We start from the raw sequence: 23,103 nt of genomic DNA, 5'->3' as shown, positions 1-23,103 counted from the left end.
CTTAAGGAACAAGGAGTACTACCCGAGAAATGGTGGAGATACGTGGACGACATTTTCAGCATTATCAACCGAAAAGATCTACCCAGGATTTTGAAAGCGATAAACAACGTGCATAAATACATCAAATTCACCCACGAGGAGGAAAAGGAAGGTAAATTACCTTTCTTGGATCTACTGGTTATCAAGGGAACAAATGCAACATTAGACTTCGAAATCTACAGGAAGCCCACCAACACCATGAGAGTCATCCCATGCACATCAAATCATTCGTATCAGCATAAAATGGCAGCTTTTCATCACATGATCCACAGGATGCAGACGATTCTCCTGAGCGAAGAAGGAAAAACGAAGGAGCTACAACACATCTTGGAAACAGCGAGGATTATCGGATACAAGGAAAGAACAATACAAGCAATCATCAACAAGAAGCAGAGGAACCTACGGAAAAACGAACTGACAACACTGACACGGATCGATGAACCGCTGAAGAGGGTATCTATGATCGACACATCACCCACCAGCTACGCCATCGACTGAGGAAATTCGGCATCGATTTAGTATTCTCCAGCAGAAGCAATCAACTGAAGACACTGTTGGGCTCCACAAAGGATAGAGTAGAAATGTTAAATAAGGCCGGGGTTTATCAAATTAATTGTTCACAGTGTGATAAAGTATATGTAGGTCAAACAAAAAGATCTCTAGATGTAAGGTTCAAAGAACATATTGCAGAAGTAAGTAAAGCTAAGAAGGAAACTTATAAAGGATTAAATTAAGAATTTATATCTAAGGTAGCTGAACATGTATATCAGGAAAATTATTCAATCAAACATTAAAATTTTAAGAAATATCTCTTCCCCGTGGAAACTTGATGTTGCTGAGAGCTTGGAAATCTACCGGCAGGTACAAACGCGGTTGTTGAATAAAGATCGAGGAAATGGTAGCTCTCGGCTCTTCAAGTTTAAACCTAAGCATTAAGCGCAACAAGCGAGTAGAAGTAAGCACCGTAGAAAATGTAACTAGATAAGTACCTAGATAAATTATTATACCTACGCATAGTATAAATAGTGCAAGCTGTGATCATTTTCTTCAAGTCGAGTCAAGTACGAGACACTGAAGACAGCCTTACTGTTGAGGTCGAAAAATGTATCTGTCAAGATACAATTAAGTGGTGGAATTCAATGGGATTGTATTAACTCGTCTTATGACAAGTGAAAACATTCCACTGGAGGCTTTTACTTTTTAATAATTTACTCAACCGCACAAAGCAAAACAAAATGCTTTTATCCGAAACACATTCATTCCCGCACTAAATGAATAATTTTCCGACCGCACAAATAAAACTAAAAACCCGAATCCGCATCCGATACGAAACACGTTTAATCGCGAACTCCGAACAGGCTAAAAGGCCATTTAGCCAAAATAGCTTCGCTGTAAATAATGTTTGGCTGAAATGTTTCTTTGGCAAAAAGGGCCATTCAGACGAAAATGTCGTTTAGCCGCACAGATCATATGACAATATATATTACAATAATACAATAACATATATATGTCGTTTGGCCGAACAATAGAGAATGTGAAAAGTGTAAAGTGATAAATGATAATTGAGGAGAAAGAAGAAAAAGATAAGAAGCGAGAAGTGAGACATCTTACTTTTCACTCATCATTTCTTACTCCTCACTTGGTCGGGGTTCAGCCAAACCGCACCAAGCGGCTTTTCGACTGACTTGTGATATTTTGTTCGTACAAGGACAAAGGAAATAATTTCGTATCAATTTAAGCATACATTTGCAGTAGGATATCCTCAGTTATGGAGTTGAGGGATATTCGATGCAATTTGCGATCAATTAAATCTGCTAAACGAAAGTTTGATCAGGAAAATCAGTAATTTTTCAATGGCGCTTGGTGTGATTTGGCTGAACCCCGACCACTTTTCATAGTGAGAAGTGAGAAGAGATAAATGGGTATTGAGATTCTCACTACTCATCTCACACTTCTCATTTGTTATTAACCCCTTTACACTTTTCACATTCATTATTTTCGGCCAAACGACATTAAGGTCGTATGATCCGTTCAGCTAAACTACAATATCCACAATATGACATGTTCGGTCAAACGTAATTTTCGAAAGATGACCCGTTCGATCAAATATCATTTTCCCCAAATGGCTCTTTTTTTCCAAACGACCATTTCGGCCAACCAGCATTTTTGATCTAAGGGATTTCTTGGCCAGATGATTTTCATTGCGACGCAACTTGCCACAACTATCAGGCGGTTGTCCTGACACGCCAAATCGACTATAAAACTCCAATACATTGATTAAAGAACATCTGTCAACATTTATTTCACTTTGGTCTCCTCACAGCACTGAACATATGGATCGATCTGGTGGAAGACCGACGAGGACAAACTCCATCTCTGTGAACCCTTCGTAAACTGCGTGTTTTGTGACGTGCAATCATGGTCCGAGATGAAGGCCATTTCGGCCTTAGTCTGAACCAAAAAAATCAGACAAACAGACGTGAGACTAAATAAATATTCCTTGAGATAAATCATACTCATTTCCCTTCGACTATCATTGATTGTAAGCTTAATGTTTACATCATCCCACATCTATTTCACGCACGCCAGAGATCTGAAAAGTAACTGCGTGATGTATGTTCAACTTGTTTTGCCTGTTTGTGAGCGCATAGAAAGGTTAATGTTAATATTAGATATTTGAACTTGAACTTAGACTGAGTATCCAAACACAAATGTTTATTTGCACTTAAATTCAATTTCCATATCAGTAGCAAGCGCCCAGCTTCATAACCCATAGTCCCGCAACTGTAGCCGAGTTACCGAGAAAATGGTTGTACGTATCTTCCGCTTGCCTCCGGAACAAGAAGTATAATGCCTTCGAAATTAATGGAAATTTTATTCAGCGCCGGCTATACAGCACAAGAAGAGTCGATCTCATTTTGAATGACGACGATGATAGCGGCTAAATGTGATGCGCCAACATAGACGGAACGAGTTACTTTCCGGGCTTGTCTTTTCCCACCGAAACGCGGAGGCCGAACCAGCGGGAGCTCATGATTTCCATACCCTATACGAGCCAATTTTGTTCAATATTTTAGTTCAATGTTTTTTGTCAATGTTTTTTGCACAAGAATTTTAAGAAATTATGATTTATTTAAAAAGGGAAATTCGGCATTATTACAATCGCACTTTCAACATAATGATCAATACGCGAAATTATTGACCAGCATTTTGGCTTGGCTGGAGTCTGCTTATGATAAAATGAGGAATCAGTTTCCCTGTATAATATTGTATGTAAATTATCATACGTATGAGTAAGTGCTCATTCATCCTATTCATTCGAAAGGAGAAACGATGCTTCCGAGAGTAAAATAGTTGAAACATATGCGTCTGAGCTGAGTTATGCGCTTCTTCAATATGCTGATATGGTTACACGACAAGGGAAAGAAAGTTTTCTACTGGGAATTAAATTTTCTTCTGGCGATTTATGAATAGGTTGTAGATGAAACTGCTACCCGTGGATTGGGGGCTTGGGAAGTTTGCACTAATATGTTCCACGGATGAGAGTTCTGGAATTAAAAGGCGCACTTTATGAAGTTATTATTCATCGTGATGATAAATGAAACAACTTTTTAAGCTGTATAACCAAAGATACGAAGAATGAGCTCTGTGCAGGAGTAGAGCTTTCGCATCGAACACAAACCTCAAAGTTTAATAGAGAAAAAAACATGAAGAAATTTAAAAAAAAAAAACTCTTACTCGGAAAGGGTAAACGTCGTATTATCCAAAAATAGATACACCCAGGTTTTTTTTACACGGTTGGAATTCTTTAATTTCTCGGTTAACCCGATTTTTCACAGCTTTTTAAATACCACCTGAATTTTCTTTGATTTTTTGTGAATTTTTTCGTGGGGTTAATTCATTGTTTCATTGACGTTGAAGGTCTTAAACGACTAAAACCAAACCGTGTAAAAAAAACCTGGGTGTATATAATGATTTCCTATTGAAAAATCTATAATTTGTCTACTAGACAAACCAGTCTTGAGCTGAAAGTCTCGAAAAGAAAAAAAAATGTCTCTATATTTAGTCGAGATTAAAATACAGTTTTCTATACTAACGAAGACAGTTACAATAATGTCAAACGAACAAGAAGAGTTTTCTCGTGAGCTTGAAGAACCTTCTAATTATTATGAAATTTTCCTTAGTTCATCTGTTCATCAGTATTTCATGAAAATTTCGGTCATGAATCCATTTAATTCCACCACTTTATCTCACAACCACAGCATTAAGAGCGTTTCTAGTGTTTCGAATAGTCGACTATACAGCAATTTGACATTTTTTTTGTTTAAAAAGCCTCACACAAAAATAATGACTCGGACTCCACGCACAGGCTCACGTTAATAAAATTAGTTGGTAATCCAGTTGCATCAAAGAGCACACGAATGCTTCAATAAAAAGAAAAAAAAATCTCCTGCATCTTGACGAAGCATCAGCTTGCGAGGAACCTCTTCAGAAACACCTGTGTTGACGAAACAATCAGCGAGCTTGACACGGGGCCCGTCGACGGCAGCGGTATTGTCAAGAAGACATCCCCTGTCCTTGACGTGTCTAAAATCTTGACGTGTCTCGTTAGTTGTCAAGTGTTGACAGGGACAGCGAAAACGCGCATCTTTCTTCCAATAACAATAACAACAATAACAGAAACTGCTGCGGTTGCTTCCCGCAGTTCTCCGCGTTCGCGATTGTCGGATGCTGTTAGGGAGCATGAAAAAGAGGGTGGCGGGCGGTGAAAAACTCGAGTTTCGCACTCGAGTGAATGTGTTGTCGCTGCGGTCGCTGACTAAATTCCAAGATTTTACTGCTTCGCGTGTTTCTGGTTCACCGGATGGCAGACGACGAAGAATAAAGTGTGCAGCGTGCACACCCACCCATACACCGGGGAAAGCAGTCACTTTTGTAATCATTGCGAAGTGGTCTATACACCACGGCATCAGTGGGGAGGTTTTGTTCTCGTCTCGCAATCAGGGAAACTTTTGGGGGACATTTCCAACCGCATTTTATTGAAACCGTGAAAATTACTTACCAAGTGTTTACCTTCTTTTCATTATAGATGATGGCTCGAAGACAAGCTCAGTGGAAACGAGACACAGTGGTAGTAAGGTACGTACATGAAAAAGCGTCTGACAATTTGATAACATTTTGAATTTGACAATATCGCTGTTGGATGACTTCTCCGGTTTTAATGGGGTACGGCAATGACTGTCTCAATTTTAAGATGTAGCTGTTGAAAATAATGTTAGTAAAGTTTGGTAAATCTATGTTGAATAAACTTGATTTGAATAATACGACTTTTAAATAAAAATCGTCAGCCACTTTGAATATTTTACCAAAAGGTATACAAAGTAAAATAGCCAATGTCGGCTGTGAACCAGCCAGCTTGGACAACATTTACAATGTTTGAAAACTAAATACGTACAAAACATGGAAAATTTAACTAAAAAAATTTATGGATTTTATCACTTTGCTTTATTGGGGATGACAACGACATAATCTGAAAATAATTTAGAAATGAATATTTTGCAAAACTTCGAGATTTTTTTCAGAGGAATTAATGAAGCAATTCTCAAAATCCCAAAGGAAACCCTGGAGGAATTTTTGAACAAATTCCTGGAGGGATTCCTGGAGGTTTTTCTGAACAAATTCCTGGAGGGATTCCTGGAGGTATATCTGAAGGAAAACTACCAAAATAATTTATTGAAGGTTTCTAAGACGAAAATGTATTCGAGAAAGCTTTTCTGGAGGAATTCTTGCTAAAACTTTCAGTGGATTTCATCATCAAGTCAACCCAAGATCGTATATAATGTCACACAAGATGCAAAAGTTGAGGCGATATACGTACTTCCCAATACAATATATGTCCTTCCCATTAGCATCTTATGTTGCATCATATACGATTTCGTGTTGACTGGGCAGGAATCTTGAAAAAATCCTAAAGAAAATCCAAGATGAATTCCTAGTGATAAGTAAGAATGGAAGAATTGATCGCAGAATTACTTATAAGAGGAATTCATACACAACATCCCTTTCTTTGAAAATTTCCCGCTTAGAGGTAGGGAAAATACCTATTCTTGGCAGTCTAAGACATTCGCCATATTGAATGATAAAATGAATGAATAATTACACTAAAACACAGGTATAGTTCAACTGGTATACATTCGTATGCTCTTCCTTTGATGATTGGTGTTCACTTAATATAATATCTTTTACCTCAAACTTAGTAAATTTAATATAAAGTAACAGGTCAACGTCTCTTCTATTGGCATAGCAATTTCTATTATCAGCAATGATTTTGCTCCCTTCAGCAACTAGATATGGAAGTAGAAAACTAGTGATGTATTGGTGCCAGATGCTGATTGTTTATATCCTCTAGTAGTAAAATTCATTCATAATAATCGGCCGCACGCTCATCTCGCTTCACTCAATTTTGGAAGAAATTTTATTAATTATCAAAACTGGCTTAAAACAAAACATGAATTTTAGCCTTGGCATCAATTTTATGTCACGTGGAAGATAGGCAAAAACATTTAAACACATTGTAAAACAAATTTTACCCCTTATGCGGCCAACAAAAAACAGACGTGAATGGCAGATAGGGTACCCGTGTACCCAGATATTGACAATTTCATAACTTTTACCATTTTTAACCTATTTGAATAATGTTGGCCATTTTGGAGAAGGGAACTTACATACTTTTCGTCCGCTGCCAAGATTTACATCTTTTGTCTTATGTAATGCCTTAGAGTCTTCACGCGTCTATCAACGTCGTCAAAAGTCTATCAACCAGTTTCAAATATACAACTTGCTCTTTACGGTCCTTAGATTTGAAGGTCCTTACATGATATGTTTGTTTCATCAAAATAATCATGGGGGTTGTGTACAACGACGTAAACTATGTAAAACTAAATCTATACACATAAGATTGAGCTGGAGCCACCTCATTCGTACACTACGTTTCACAGTTGAATAATTGATAATACCATAAAAGTAGGCAATTATTTATGGTTGAAATGCGGGAATGGTTATGATTTTTTTGATGAGCTTGGAAAGTAATAAAGTTGCAAAAGGAAAACGGTTCTGTCAGCCATATATATATATTAAAATACTACGCTGTGGCTATCACTTTTGATATAATTCATGGTCTGAGTAAAAATCTGAATAGAAGCATTTGTATTCTAACACTTTTTTAAAATAAATGCCAACGCCGGATATTTTGTTCGTAGTTTTGCTAAAATCAAATCACATGGAATTGTGCGTGGTATTTTTTTTAGCGTGTGTTTGATATGCTCACAAACACATTCTCTCGCTCTATTCCGAAGTGCGCTGCTGCCAAAGAAAACGAACAGTCCCAATTTTATTTAGTGGAACATAGAGCAAATATTGGATAAATTTGATATTTGTGGTGATAATCAAGTGGTAATAAAGTGTAAAAAGTAGTTTACGTACCTAATTTGTCGTATCATACACGATAAAGAGAAGAAACAGGCGATCCAAAAAAGTAAGTAACAGTTTGCTTTTCGTCTGCTGGTTTCTTGGGCGATGCAATAATGGCAAGGATTTCGTAGGTGCAAATTTGTTTCGGTGATTAATTCGTCAAATCTTGCTACTTTTACACAAACAACTTATTCAAATGAAAGCCTAGACTTGAAATTGTGTGATTGAATCAAATTTATGTTCATAAATAGTGTATGTTTGCTGGAAAACGCAAATATTGTTGAGGGTGCCAACAAATGTCGCACCCTGCCAAAGCCGTATTCTACCCTATTTGCGAGAAAATTCCATAAAAAAACTTTGAAAAAGACAAGAAAAATAGGCTGGATTTCGATTTTGAATTTGATAGATTGAATGTTGGAATGACTTTCAGTCATGAATAATAGCGTTGACAATTTTCCATTCATATCCCAACGTTTCGGTCAAGGGATGAGATTCTGCCGGAAATGACAAACCAGACACAACCTTTGATCGTATATAGCGGTAATTAAAGATAGACTGTAATGTTTCAATAAGAAAAGAATGACAAGATCCTATCCATAGATTGAAATGTAAGCGATGGAATAAACGTGCCAACACTATTATTCATTACTGAGAGTGATTTCGAAAACAACAATTCCAAAGAATTTCAACAATGATTGTCCTAAAAAAAACTTTCCGAGAAATCCCGGAAAAAACTTTTGCAGTGATACTGGAAGGAAATCTTTCGATGCAATTCTAAAAAAAAGTCAGGATGGGATTCAGAAAGCAAGGTACTTCTGGAGGAAATCCGGAAGGAATTTCTGCAATAATTCCAGAGAATAATTTCCACGCAATTCTGGAAACAGTTTGCAAAGGTATTGCGAAAGTAACTTCAGGAGGAATTCCGAGGAGAACTTCCTGAAGGAACTTATAGAGGGATTCCGGGAGTTACAATCGGAGGATTAACGGGAGGATCTTCCGGAAGTATTCCAAAAGAAACTTCCGGAGGAATTCTTGGGTGAACTTCCGGGAGGAACTTTCGGTGGAATTCTGGAAGAATTCCAAAAGAAACTTCCGGAAGGATTCCGGAAGAAACTGTCTGAGAAATTCCGGGAGGAGCTTCCAGAGAAATTCCGAAGAGAACTTCCGGAAAAATTTCTGATGAAACTATGAAGAAATTCTGAGAGGAACTTCCGGAATAATTCCGGGAGAAACTTTCGAGAGAATTCCAGGAGGAACTTCCGCAGGAATTACGGAAGGAACTTCCGAAGGAGTTCCGGAAGGAACTTTCATAGAATTCCGGAAGGAAATTCTATAGGCATTCCGGAAGAAACTTTCATAGAATTCCGGAAGGAACTTCTATAGGAATTTCGAAAGTAACTTCCTGAGGAATTTCGAAAGGATCTCCCGATAGAATTCAGGAAGGAACTTCCAGAAGGTCAACCAGGAGAAAATCAGAAATGAACTTCTGGAAGAACTTTTGGAGCAGCAATTGCAGGATCTTCTGGATTAATTCCGGGAAAATCTTCTGGAGGAATTCCGGGCGAAACCAGAAGGAACTACCGGAAGCTTCTGAAAGAAATCCGGCAAGAACTTCCGATGGAATTCGGGGAAGAACTTCCGATGGAATTCCGGGAGAAACTTCCGATTGAATTCCGGGAGGAACTTCCGAAGGAATTCCAGGAAAGACTTCCGAATTCTATTGAAATTCCGGGAGGAACTTTCGGAGGAATTCCGGAGAAGCTTCCGAAGGAATTCCGACAGGAACTTCCACTGGAATTCCGGAAGGAACTTTAAAAGGAATTCCGGGAGGAACTTCCGAAAGAAATTCGGGAGAAACTTTTGAAGAAATTCCGGGAGAAACTTTCAGAGGAATTTCGGGAGGAATTTTTTGAGGAATTCCGGGAGGAACTTTCGGAGGAACTCCGGGATGAACTTTCGGAGGAGTTCCGAGAGGAACCGAGGAATTGAAATTCTTCCGAAACAGGAGGAACTTCCGGAGGAATTCCAGGAGGAACTTCCGGAGGAATTCCGGGAGGAACTTTCGGGGGAATTCCGGGAGGAACTTCCGGAGGAATTCTGGAAGAACTTCCGGAGGAATTCCAGGAGGAACTTTCAGAATTCAGGAGGAACTTCCGGAGTAATTCTGGAAGGAACTTTCGGTGGAATTCTGGGAGGAACTTCCGGAGGAATTCAGGAGAAACTTCCGGAGGAATCCCAGGGGGAACCGCTCGAGGAATTCCAGGGGGAACTTCCGGAGGAATTCCAGGGGGAACTTCCGGAGGAATTCCAGGAGGAACTTCGGAGGAATTCAGGAGGAACTTTCGGAGGAATTTGAGGAGGATTTTCCGGAGGAATTCCAGGAAGAGCTTTCGGAGGAACTCCAGGAGGAACTTCGGAGGAATTCAGGAAGAACTTCGGAGGAATTCAGGAGGAACTTTCAGGGAATTCCAGGAGGAACTTCCGGAGGAATTCTGGAAGGAACTTTCGGTGGAATTCTGGGAGGAACTTCCGGAGGAATTCAGGAGGAACTTCCGGAGGAATTCAGGAGAAACTTCCGGAGGAATTCAGGAGAAACTTCGGAGGAATTCAGGAGGAACTTCCGGAGGAATTCCAGGTGGAACTTCCGGAGGAATTCCAGGAGGAACTTCGGAGGAATTCCAGGAGGAACTTCCGGAGGAATTCCAGGAGGAACTTCGGAGGAATTCCAGGAGGAACTTCCGGAGGAATTCAGGAGGAACTTCGGAGGAATTCCAGGAGGAACTTCGGAGGAATTCCAGGAGGAACTTCCGGAGGAATTCAGGAGGAACTTCAGGAGGAATTCAGGAGGAACTTCGGAGGAATTCAGGAGGAACTTCGGAGGAATTCAGGAGGAACTTCCGGTGGAATTCAGGAGGAACTTCCGGCGGAATTCAGGAGAAACTTCCGGCGGAATTCAGGAGAAACTTCCGGAGGAATTCAGGAGGAACTTCCGGAGGAATTCAGGAGCAACTTCCGGAGGAATTCAGGAGGAACTTCCGGAGGGATTCAGGAGGAACTTCGGAGGAATTCAGGAGGAACTTCCGGAGGAATTCAGGAGGAACTTCGGAGGAATTCAGGAGGAACTTCCGGAGGAATTCCAGGAGGAACTTCGGAGGAATTCCAGGAGGAACTTCGGAGGAATTCCAGGTGGAACTTCCGGAGGAATTCCGGGAGGAACTTCGGAGGAATTCAGGAGGAACTTCGGAGGAATTCAGGAGGAACTTCGGAGGAATTCAGGAGGAACTTCGGAGGAATTCAGGAGAAACTTCGGAGGAATTCAGGAGAAACTTCCGGAGGAATTCAGGAGGAACTTCCGGAGGAATTCCAGGTGGAACTTCGGAGGAATTCCAGGAGGAACTTCGGAGGAATTCAGGAGGAACTTCCGGAGGAATTCAGGAGGAACTTCGGAGGAATTCAGGAGGAACTTCGGAGGAATTCAGGAGGAACTTCGGAGGAATTCAGGAGGAACTTCGGAGGAATTCCAGGAGGAACTTCCGGAGGAATTCCAGGAGGAACTTCCGGAGGAATTCAGGAGGAACTTCCGGAGGAATTCAGGAGGAACTTCCGGAGGAATTCAGGAGGAACTTCCGGAGGAATTCAGGAGGAACTTCCGGAGGAATTCAGGAGGAACTTCCGGAGGAATTCAGGAGGAACTTCGGAGGAATTCCGGGAGGAACTTCCGGAGGAATTCAGGAGGAACTTCGGAGGAATTCAGGAGGAACTTCGGAGGAATTCAGGAGGAACTTCGGAGGAATTCAGGAGGAACTTCCGGAGGAATTCCAGGAGGAACTTCGGAGGAATTCAGGAGGAACTTCCGGAGGAACTTCGGAGGAATTCAGGAGGAACTTCGGAGGAATTCAGGAGGAACTTCGGAGGAATTCCAGGAGGAACTTCGGAGGAATTCCAGGAGGAACTTCGGAGGAATTCAGGAGGAACTTCGGAGGAATTCAGGAGGAACTTCGGAGGAATTCAGGAGGAACTTCGGAGGAATTCAGGAGGAACTTCCGGAGGAATTCCAGGAGGAACTTCGGAGGAATTCAGGAGGAACTTCGGAGGAATTCCAGGAGGAACTTCCGGAGGAATTCAGGAGGAACTTCCGGAGGAATTCAGGAGGAACTTCGGAGGAATTCAGGAGGAACTTCGGAGGAATTCAGGAGGAACTTCGGAGGAATTCAGGAGGAACTTCCGGAGGAATTCCAGGAGGAACTTCCGGAGGAATTCCAGGAGGAACTTCCGGAGGAATTCAGGAGGAACTTCGGAGGAATTCAGGAGGAACTTCGGAGGAATTCCAGTAAGAACTTCGGAGGAATTCCAGGAGGAACTTCGGAGGAATTCCAGGAGGAACTTCGGAGGAATTCTGAGAGGATCTTCCGGAGTAATTCCAGGAGGAACTTCGGAGGAATTCAGGAGGAACTTCCGGAGGAATTCCAGGAGGAACTTTCGGAGGAATTCCAGGAGGAACTTCCGGAGGAATTCAGTAAGAACTTCCGGAGGAATTCCAGGAGGAACTTCGGAGGAATTCCAGGAAGGAACTTCCGGAGGAATTCCAGGAGGAACTTCGGAGGAATTCCAGGAGGAACTTCGGAGGAATTCCAGGAGGAACTTCCGGAGGAATTCAGGAGGAACTTCGGAGGAATTCAGGAGGAACTTCAGGAGGAATTCTGAGAGGATCTTCGGAGGAATTCCAGGAGGAGCTTCGGAGGAATTCCAGGAGGAACTTTCGGAGGAATTCCAGGAGGAACTTCCGGAGGAATTCAGGAGGAACTTCGGAGGAATTCCAGGAGGAACTTCGGAGGAATTCCAGGAGGAACTTCGGAGGAATTCCAGGAGGAACTTCCGGAGGAATTCCAGGAGGAACTTCGGAGGAATTCAGGAGGAACTTCGGAGGAATTCCAGGAGGAACTTCGGAGGAATTCCAGGAGGAACTTCGGAGGAATTCAGGAGGAACTTCGGAGGAATTCCAGGAGGAACTTCCGCAGGAATTCCAGGAGGAACTTCAGGAATTCCAAGAGGAACTTCCGGAGGAATTCCAGGAGGTACTTCCGGAGGAATTCCAAGAGGAACCTCAGGAGGAATTCCAGGACGAACTACCGGAGGACATCCAGGAGGAACTTCGGAGGAATTCCAGGAGGAACTTCGGAGGAATTCAGGAGGAACTTCGGAGGAATTCAGGAGGAACTTCGGAGGAATTCAGGAAAAACTTCCGGAGGAATTCCAGGAGGAACTTCGGAGGAATTCCAGGAGGAACTTCGGAGGAATTCCAGGAGGAACTTCGGAGGAATTCAGGAGGAACTTCGGAGGAATTCCAGGAGGAACTTTCGGAGGAATTCAGGAGGAACTTCCGGAAGAATTCCAGGAGGAACTTCAGAAGGAATTCCAGGAGGAACTTCCGGAGGAATTCAAGGAGGAACTTCGGAGGAATTCCAGGAGGAACTTCGGAGGAATTCCAGGAGGAACTTCGGAGGAATTCAGGAGGAACTTCCGGAGGAATTCAAGGAGGAACTTCCGGAGGAATTCCAGGAGGAACTTCGGAGGAATTCCAGGAGGAACTTCGGAGGAATTCCAGGAGGAACTTCAGGAGGAATTCCAGGAGGAACTTCCGGAGGAATTCCAGGAGGAACTTCGGAGGAATTCAGGAGGAACTTCGGAGGAATTCCAGGAGGAACTTCGGAGGAATTCAGGAGGAACTTCCGGAGGAATTCAGGAGGAACTTCGGAGGAATTCCAGGAGGAACTTCAGAGGAATTCCACGAGGAACTTCCGGAGGAATTCCACGAGGAACTTCCGGAGGAATTCAGGAGGAACTTCCGGAGGAATTCCAGGAGGAACTTCGGAGGAATTCCAGGAGGAACTTCCGGAGGAATTCCAGGAGGAACTTCGGAGAAATTCAGGAGGAACTTCGGAGGAATTCCAGGAGGAACTTCCGGAGGAATTCCAGGAGGAACTTCCGGAGGAATTCAGGAGGAACTTCCGGAGGAATTCAGGAGGAACTTCGGAGGAATTCAGGAGGAACTTTCGGAGGAATTCAGGAGGAACTTCCGGAGGAATTCCAGGAGGAACTTCGGAGGAATTCCAGGAGGAACTTCGGAGGAATTCCAGGAGGAACTTCGGAGGAATTCAGGAAGGAACTTCGGAGGAATTCCAGGAGGAACTTCGGAGGAATTCCAGGAGGAACTTCGGAGGAATTCCAGGAGGAACTTCCGGAGGAATTCAGGAGGAACTTCCGGAGGAATTCCAGGAGGAACTTCGGAGGAATTCAGGAGGAACTTCGGAGGAATTCAGGAGGAACTTCGGAGGAATTCCAGGAGGAACTTCCGGAGGAATTCCAGGAGGAACTTCGGAGGAATTCCAGGAGGAACTTCGGAGGAATTCCAGGAGGAACTTCGGAGGAATTCAGGAGGAACTTCCGGAGGAATTCCAGGAGGAACTTCCGGAGGAATTCAGGAGGAACTTCGGAGGAATTCCAGGAGGAACTTCGGAGGAATTCCAGGAGGAACTTCCGGAGGAATTCCAGGAGGAACTTCCGGAGGAATTCAAGAGGAACTTTCGGAGGAATTCAGGAGGAACTTTCCGGAGGAATTCCAGGAGGAACTTCGGAGGAATTCAGGAGGAACTTCGGAGGAATTCAGGAGGAACTTCGGAGGAATTCCAGGAGGAACTTCGGAGGAATTCCAGGAGGAACTTCCGGAGGAACTTCGGAGGAACTTCCGGAGGAACTTGCGGAGGAACTTCCGGAGGAACTTGCGGAGGAACTTCCGGAAGAACTTCCGGAGGAATTCCAGGAGGAACTTCCGGAGGAACTTCCGGAGGAACTTCCGGAGGAATTCCAGGAGGAACTTCCGGAGGAATTCCAGGAGGAACTTCCGGAGGAATTCCAGCAAGAACTTCCGGAGGAATTCCAGAAGGAACTTCCGGAGGAATTCCAGGAGGAGCTTCCGGAGGAATTCCAGGAGGATTTTCCGAAGGAATTCCAAGAAAAACTTCAGGAGGAACTCCAGGAGGAACTTCCGAAGGAATTCCAGGAGAAACTTCCGGAGGAATTCCAGAAAGAACTTCCGGAGGAACTTGCGGAGGAATTCCGGGAGGAACTTGCGGAGGAATTTCGGGAGGAACTTGCGGAGGAACTTCCGGGTGAGTTCCAGGAGGAACTTCCGGATGAGTTCCGGGAGGAACTTCCGGATGAGTTCCGGGAGGAACTTCCGGATGAGTTCCGGGTGATTTCCCGGGGGAACTTCCGGATGAATTCCGGGAGGAACTTCCAAATAAGTTCCGCGAGAAACTTCCGGAGGAATTCTGGAAGGAACCTTGGGCGGAATTCAGGGAGGAAACTCCGGAGGAATTCTGAGAGAAACTTCGGAGGAACTCTGGGAGGAACTTCTGGAGGAATTCCGCGAAGAACTTGAGGAGGAATTCCGGGTGGTTTTTCTGGAGGAATTTCTGGAGGAACTTCCGAAGGAATTTTGGGAGGAACTTCCGAAGGAATTCCTGGAATTACTTTCGGAGGAATTCCGAAAAGAATTTCCGGAGAACTTCTGGGGAGAACTTCCGGGAGGATCATCCGAGGGAATTCCGGACGGAACTTTTGAAGGAATTCCGGGAGGAAATTCCGAAGGAATTCCGAGAGGAGCTTCCAGAGGAATTGTGAGAGCAGCTTCCGGAGGAATTCCGGAAAGAAAATCGGCTTACGGAGGAATTCCTGGAAGAACTTCCGGAGGAATTCGGAGAAGAACTTCCGAAGGGATTCCAAGAAGAACTTCCGGAGAAATTCTGGAAGAAACTTCCGGAAGAATTCCGGGAGGAACTTCCGGAGGAATTCCAGGAGGAACTACCGGAAGGAACATTCAGAGGACTTCCGTGAGGATCTTCCGAAGGATTCATGAAATTAGCTTCCGGGAGGAACTTCCGGTGGAACTTCGGAGTAGATTGGGGAGGAATTCCAAGAGGAACTTCCGGAGGAATTCCGGGAGGAACTTTCGGATGAGTTCCGGGAGGAACTTCCGGATGAGTTCCGAGAAGAACTTCCGGATGAGTTCCGGGAGGAGCTTCCGGAGGAATTCCGGAAGGAACGTGAGACGAACTTCTGGAGAAATTCAGGGAGGAAACTCCAGAGGAATTCTGGGAGGAACTATTTCCTCCAGCAATTCCAGAAGGAACTTTCGGAGGAATTCCTGGAGGAACTTCCAGAGGAATTTTGGGAGAATCTTCCGAAGGAATTTTTTGAGGAACTTCCGTAGGAATTCCTCGAAGAACTTCCGGAGGAGCTCCGAAAAGAACTTCCGGAGAAATTATGGGAGAAACTTCCGAAGGAATTCCGGACGGAACTTTTGGAGGAATTCCGGGAGGAATTTCCGGAGGAATTCCGAGGGGAGCTTCCAGGAGGAGCTTTCAGAGGAATTCCGAGAGCAACTTCCGGAGGAATTCCGGAAAGAAAACGGCTTCCGGAAGAATTCTTGGAAGAATTTCTGGATGAATTCCGAGAAGAACTTCAATAGGAATTCCAAGAAGAACTTCCGGAGAAATTCTGGGAGAATCTTCCGGAAGAATTCCGGGAAGAACTTCCGAAAGAAACATTCGGAGGAATTCCGGGAGAATCTTTTGGAGGAATTCTGGGAGGAACTTTCGGAGGAATTCCGGAAGGAACTTCCGTAGGAATTTCGGGAGAAGCTTTCGGAGGAATTCCGGGAGGAACTTCCATGAGGAACTTCCGGAAGGAGCTTCCGGAGGAATTCCGGAAGCAACTTCCGGATAAATTCCGGAAGGAATATCGGCTTCCGGTGAAATTTGGGAGGAACTTAAGGAGTAATTGCGGCGGGAACTTCCAGAGGAATTCCGAGCGGAACTTGCAGAAGAATTCCGGAAGGAACTTCCAGAGGGATTCCGCGAGAAGCTTCCAGAGGAAATCCGGATGGAACTTCCAGAGGAATTTTGGGAGGAAATTTCAGAGGAATTCCTGGACGAACTTCCAGAGGAGTTCCGGGAGGAACTTCCAGTGGTATTTTGGGAGGAACTTCCAGAGGAATTCCGGGAGGAACTTCAGGAGGAATTCTGGGAGGAACTTCCGGTGGAGCTTCCAGAGGAATTCCGGGTGGATCTTGTAGAGAAATTTCGGGTGGAACTTCCACAGGAATTCCGGTAGGAAATTTCAGAGGAATTCTTGAAGGAAATTTCAGAGAAATTCCGGGACGAACTTCCGGAGGAATTCCGGAACAAACTTCCTCCAAACGAATTTCCGGAAGGAACATTCGGAAGAATTCCGGGAGGACCTTTCGGAGGAATTCCGGGAGGAGCTTCCGGAGGAATTCCAGGTGGAACTTCCAGGAGGAATTTCCGGGAGGAGCTTCCGGAGGAATTCCCGAACGAATTCCGGGAAAAACTTAGCTTAGCTTGATTTACTGTTCACTTCGTAGTTTGCTAGTCGTTATGAGCCGAGAATCAACAGATATGCACAGCTCTCCAATTGAATAACCTTCTTGTGATATGAAAACTGTTCTTCATGCCATGAAGTTTGCTTAGTTAAAACCCATAACGATGCCGGCCACGTCCTCAAAGTCCATTTAGGTTTATGAGAGGAAAATTAGTTCGACACTCTGCTACAAGAAACCTCTGCATCTCCGTGAGTTCCACGGGAAAGAAATAGTTGGTTAGATAAGAAGGGGTAATCCAAAGAAAGTCGTTTTGGTAAGAAAGTAAATAATTATTTTGTACGAAGCTATGTTAAAGTAGTTTACTCAACCGAGCAAGCATAGCCAAGCATTTTGATGGTCGTGCGATCATTCTGCGTTCAATAAAAAAAAACTAGAAAACACGATCGATAACGCATCAGTGATTGATTGACTTTTCGACTGCATAAAACAGAGCGTCCGATGCGAAACATGCTTGATCGCGCATTTAACTCACGGACCACACCAAGCATAAGTATGAAACTCGCGACTATTCTACGTTCTAATACGAATGCGTCCAATCATGCACTAAGTATAATACTACCCGTGTAGAAGTGAATAACAAACAAATAACATAATAATAACAAATTTTGCTGTTATATCAGATTTAGTTATTCTTATGTTATTCATAAATAACATAAAATATCATCCCAACAGCAAGTTTTGTTATAATAGTAAAATTTGTAATTTATATGTTATTGTAAGAAAGAGTAGAACAACAAATGAAGAACACATTTTGCAATCATAGCAAAGTTTGCTATTCATTTATCATTCGCATTTTCAACATATCAATAATAACTGATTTTGATATTTCCTTTCCTTCAAATATTTTGCTATTGGTTTGTTATTATAATAGCAAAATGAGTTATTAATGAGTTATTTGCTAGAGCAATGTGTGTTATTATTTTTGCTATTTTAGCAACTATATCAAACAAACTAATATCAAATTTTGCTATTCAGTTATTCATATATTAATAGTAAAATTTGATATTATTTTGCTGTTTTCTTCTACCCGGGTAGAATACGTAAAGGCTAAATGCTCACTTAAACATTGAACTTTTAATAAAACCATATATATTGTGTTATATACTAATCGACTGAGCGTCGAGGATTGGGGTGGATATTTTTTTTGTTTTTTGCACAAAATTTTGTAGACACACTTTTTGGAAAATCGACGGGAAATCTTGTCCCATTGATTGCTATTGACAGTTGGGCTGATCGAAGTTATGGTCAAAATACTATTTATTATACCCAACACACGTTAAAAACATAGTTTTTGGTATATCCAATGGACGTGAAAAGTTAATGCCGCTTTTTTTTAGTTCTTGACATTTTTTACCAAATTAGAGCATTCAGAGTTGTAAGGAAACTAATATGGACATACATTGATTTTTTCCGAGACTTTTTTTAATAATTATATTATAGAGATAAGGAATCCTACATTCAGAGACATGCGAATGCGACGATCTTGAGCCAATCAAGCATAGGGAACTGTCAAAGTCTGAGCCAAATTAACATCGTTATTGTTGCTGATTGAGAGGTATTATGATTGTAAAATGTATTCGAAAGGTTTTGTCGGATAAACAATGTGTTTTACTTTCGTAAGTGGAAGTCTAGTTTATGCATAGCATTTTGTTCATTTGTCTTCTTCGTCTTCTTCATTGGCATTACATATCTCACTGGGACATTGCCTCACAGCTTAGTGTTCATTAAGCTCTTCCACAGTTATTAAATGCTACGTTTCTAAGCCGAGTTACCGTTACCAACACGATGATACTTTTATGCCCAGTGAAGTCAAGCAAATTTCCAACCCGAAAATTTCCTAGACCGGACCGGGAATCGAACCCAGCCACCTGCAGCGTGGTCTTGCTTCCAAAATATCATGATCAAGAAAAGTGTCATCAAACGCAAAGTATTTTACAAATATTTTATACTGTAGAAAGTGTTGACAGCGTTTGTTTACGAAAATAACAGCGCTGCTAAATCGTCTGGAAAAGTATTCGTCTATCCCTAATAGAGACTTATAGCCCTAGGCTGGCTCATCTCTTGACTTTTCCGAGATTCATTTGTACGAACCTGTTAGTATGGTGCCCTAATTAACAAAGGTCAATAATCCTATTCAGACAATAATTTACAAAAAGAAAATCAAAATAGCATACCTTTCAAGCCCCATCATCCCAAATTGATACCACAGTCAGCAACAGATATCAAGAGACCGCGACCCATTTGCGCGCCTGTTAATCCGATTAGTGCTCCAAATAAAATTAGCATAATTACCGTACTCTCTTCGCCTCCACTCAACTTCATTAACCTATCGTGCCCCCTCGATAAGGTGCTGCGCCAGTATTCCCCCTCGGCGGCTAGGATACCAAATTGAAACCATCCTAAAATGCTTCCCGTGTGGTGCATAGTCTCTAGGGAACGAAAAAATACCGGAAAAGTGACGCAACTAATCTTAATTAATGGTAAATTGTGTGCTCTACGCCCGGACGCGTCCTTCGTTGCTGGGGAAAACTCGGGTTTCATAGCTGCTGCGGCTGCTGTTGCCGCCATGGCACTGCTGCTAAAGCTTTGCAAATTTAAATTGTTTTTCCCCGGAGATCCTGAGGGCAATAAATTTCCACGCTGTGTTACTTAATGCGCGCAACACTTGGTTGCCAGCTCCGATAAAAGGTCCAGTGGGGCCGTTGAGAGTAATAGGCCGACTATCCACCCCACGTAGTGATGCGCCAGAAGTGTTCAAACCTAATTTGGAAAACGATGTTGTTGTGGGCCTCAAGTGTGATTACGAGGACACGTGTTTACAACAACACTTCTCAATTGAAATTGAAGTCTACTGTGTTCCAGCTTCACTTAACGATATTTTTGCTATACATTTGGTTGATAGATTAAAGGACTACGTAATCCAATTACATAAATTCTTACAGACGCGCACATTTAAAACGCAATGAAGGCTGTTGCAAAAAGGAGATATTTCTCCTCTAGTGGTTTCTATTATGAACATAAACAGAAGTCAATTTTAAAATTGCATATGTTTCGCTTATAGAATAATTTATTAATTTGTGTCTGGAAAAATAGTAAAGTTCGTTTTCCAACAAATTTACTTTAGGCACGCGTGTTCTCAAAACATGTACTCATAGTTTGCGAAAATGTTTGATGAATTCTAAATTGAATTTCCATGCCGAAAATGCAATAGAACATGTTGAAGCATCCGGCAAAGAAGGAAATTCAGCGAAAAACGCTGATGTTAACTGCCTCTGACAGTTAGTGACAGCTCATCATTGGCAGCAAATGACGTTGCTTTTCCTTCTTCGCTAGTCTCGTTTAAGGTAAAATGTCTCATGTATCGTCAATTCCAGTCAAAGATCCTTGAAATAGAGAGGGAAATGTTACTGAACCAACAGAAAAAAAAACGAAAACATTGAATTCGCACTCAAGTCAACTTAAAGTTTTCAGCCTGTTGGAGCAATTTTCCTGATTCCATCCAGTAGGTAAATATCTAAAAACCCGACACCGCACACAGTGCTCAGCCACCGATAACCTGCATAACTAAAGCCCTGACGCATTTATCGCAAAGCGGCATTCTGTTTTCCCCTTCTGCCGCGGAGAAATTCTACCCAAGCTTTATTGCGCAGACACACACAAGAGGATGAAAGCCTTCCTTTCGGAGAACCCTTATCACATCTAATATTCAAATAAATATTTTCAACATCCTGTTTTTCGGCGAACAACCGACCCGCTAAAATCACTCCCTTTCACAGAACTTTTGACAAAACAGCTCCTTCCACCATCGCAACGCCGCGTCGTCGACGTCGTCGTCATTCAACAGTCAGCGGGTGGCGAAGGGTAACCCTATACAGCTTTTTTGCAGCATCCACAGATTTTCAGCTACAGCAGCTTACCACCCTCTCTCGGTTAATACCGGAACAACCGCACGTGAAATAAAAGTTTTTCCAGTCATCATCTCTTTTGCTGCCATGATGATGTGTTCGCGCGATTTAGGTAAAGTCAATATTACCCACCTACCCTTTCTCTTGCTGCCGAAAAAAAAGCAAATTCAGGATCCGACACCGCCAGACGGAACAACCGCACGCAAAGTTTTACCACGGCGAGGTAGACACATACCGAAGGTTGTTGGGGGTATGTTGTGCGGATGCGACTATCCGCAACTGAACATAAAAATACGATCTTTATCCCTCCTACATGGTGTTCGTACTATGTAAAGCCGCAAGATTTCGTACAGTGGATTATGCGATATTGACATGTTATCTGTTCTTGTATTCACTTGTTGGAGTGGCAGCCAAAAATGGTATTAAGGTATCTAATTTATCTACATTACGATTGCAGATAACACTGAGACTAGCAAGGAATCGTTACATCCCCGCAAATAATTATAACACCAGCGCTGATCATAATCTCGATTCCTAGCGATTAGATTAAGGACATATTTGGACTACCAACCTAGAATGATCTAAATTTTTAAATAATTATTTTTATTCCTATGCATTCTAACTGAAAAGGCGCATTTTAGTTGGAAATAATTATAAAGCAATTGTTTTCATAAAAGAGCTCCGTACAAGTGGATTGCCTTATATTTACACAAAAAAAAATTTTACACGGTTGTTATTCTTCAATTTCCCGGTTAACCTGATTTTTCACAGCTTTTTAAATACCACCTGGATTTTCTTTGATTTTTTGTGAATTTTTTCATGGGGTTAACTCATAGTTTCATCAACGCTAAATGTCGTAATCAACTAAAACCCACCCGTGTAAAAAAAGAACCGGGTGTGTTTCCAACAAAAACGTGCCTTTTCAGTAAACATGCATACCGTTTTGCTTCGAATTGCCGGACGCTTCGAAAGCCGGACACTTCAATTGTTATTTGACTTTATTTACCATCTCAACAAGTATTTCTTGGGTTATCAATGCAGGGAACGATTCTTAGACTTGAAACCATTTTAACAAATGTAAGTAATCCGTGATCTGTGGTAAAAACTTGAAAATTAGAGGTAAAAGTTGAAGGCATGTCATAATCAACGGTGAATTTCGTTTTTCTTAGAATGCAGCTTAAGTCTCAACATTAGAAAATCTAAGCTCATATTTTCTATATTCTATCATTTGCAAGGGGTATTAGTAATTTATTAACATAGTATGATAGCACTCTTTGTCATGAATTAGAGAAATTGCTTGGGAATTCATTGCTTTATAATTTTTATTACATTTTCTGTATGTCCGGACTTCGAGGCAAGTTTTTACAGTTGCTTCGATTTCCGGACATGCTGAAATGATTTTAAATAACTGTTTATCAGTTAAGTTAATTGAAATCAAATGATTCGTAATGAGTAAGCATAGTTACAAGTTCTTTAAATTTGAGTTGCTACACCTAAAAGGAACATTGCTTGCTCTCAGCTTATCGAAATATACTTATACACATATTGTAAATGATATCACTCTATTAATCGTACACAAGTAGCAAAACTTGCCTTCAGTTTCTAGTGAAAGGTTGTCTTCAAATGTATTTTTACCATTCACATTTTTGTAGAAAAAAAGCACGGTCGTAAAACTAGCTTTTTTAACAGAATTGTATAAAAAGACACGTTGTGAACGACACCCGTCAAATAAAAAAAACTCAACTTTTCTCGGACACGCCCGCATGAATTCAATTGTCCAATCACTCCTTTCAATCCTTGATTTCTATTAGCAAAGTGAACCGGATTTCAAAAGACACATAAATTCCACTAATGTCTTTATTTCGAAGTATATCTTGACAATAATAAGATAATGCATAATTTTAATTCTCCGATGTTCATCCCTTCAAAAACAAAAAAATTTAAACGTGTTTGATTTATTTATTATTTTTGTGTTTTTTTCCGCAGTAAGCACGCAGGTTGATGAAAAAGCGACGAATTTGGTGCCGTGTTTCTTTGTTTCGCGATGAGATGAACATATATTCAGTGAGATGGAAATCGGCACAGTTCCCCCTATCATATTTATTTCTGGTATTATTGATCTACCTTGAAAGGGGAGAGGGGGGAGATTCTATGAAATTATTAGATTCCCAAGGTTACAATGCAGTTAAATGATCTCGCTTGGTTTCAAAGGCTGTGTTTTGGTAG

At 42.0% G+C, this 23,103-nt stretch overlaps 1 protein-coding gene across 1 annotated transcript in view; it reads left to right on the top strand.

Moving 5' to 3' along the window:
- The window catches only part of LOC134221953 (uncharacterized), a 396,732-nt gene that overhangs the window by 320,088 nt on the left and 53,541 nt on the right, over positions 1–23,103 (top strand). The window contains exon 2 of the mRNA XM_062701135.1: positions 5,129–5,178. Coding sequence (XP_062557119.1) covers positions 5,129–5,178 — 50 coding nt within the window. The remainder of the gene's footprint in view (positions 1–5,128; positions 5,179–23,103) is intronic.

The sequence above is a fragment of the Armigeres subalbatus genome, chromosome 1 (genome assembly GCF_024139115.2).
Source record: "Armigeres subalbatus isolate Guangzhou_Male chromosome 1, GZ_Asu_2, whole genome shotgun sequence".
Classification (NCBI taxonomy): Eukaryota; Metazoa; Arthropoda; class Insecta; order Diptera; family Culicidae; genus Armigeres; species Armigeres subalbatus.
Note: the sequence above shows the minus strand (reverse complement) of the source record. Positions and strands in the feature narration are given on the sequence as shown.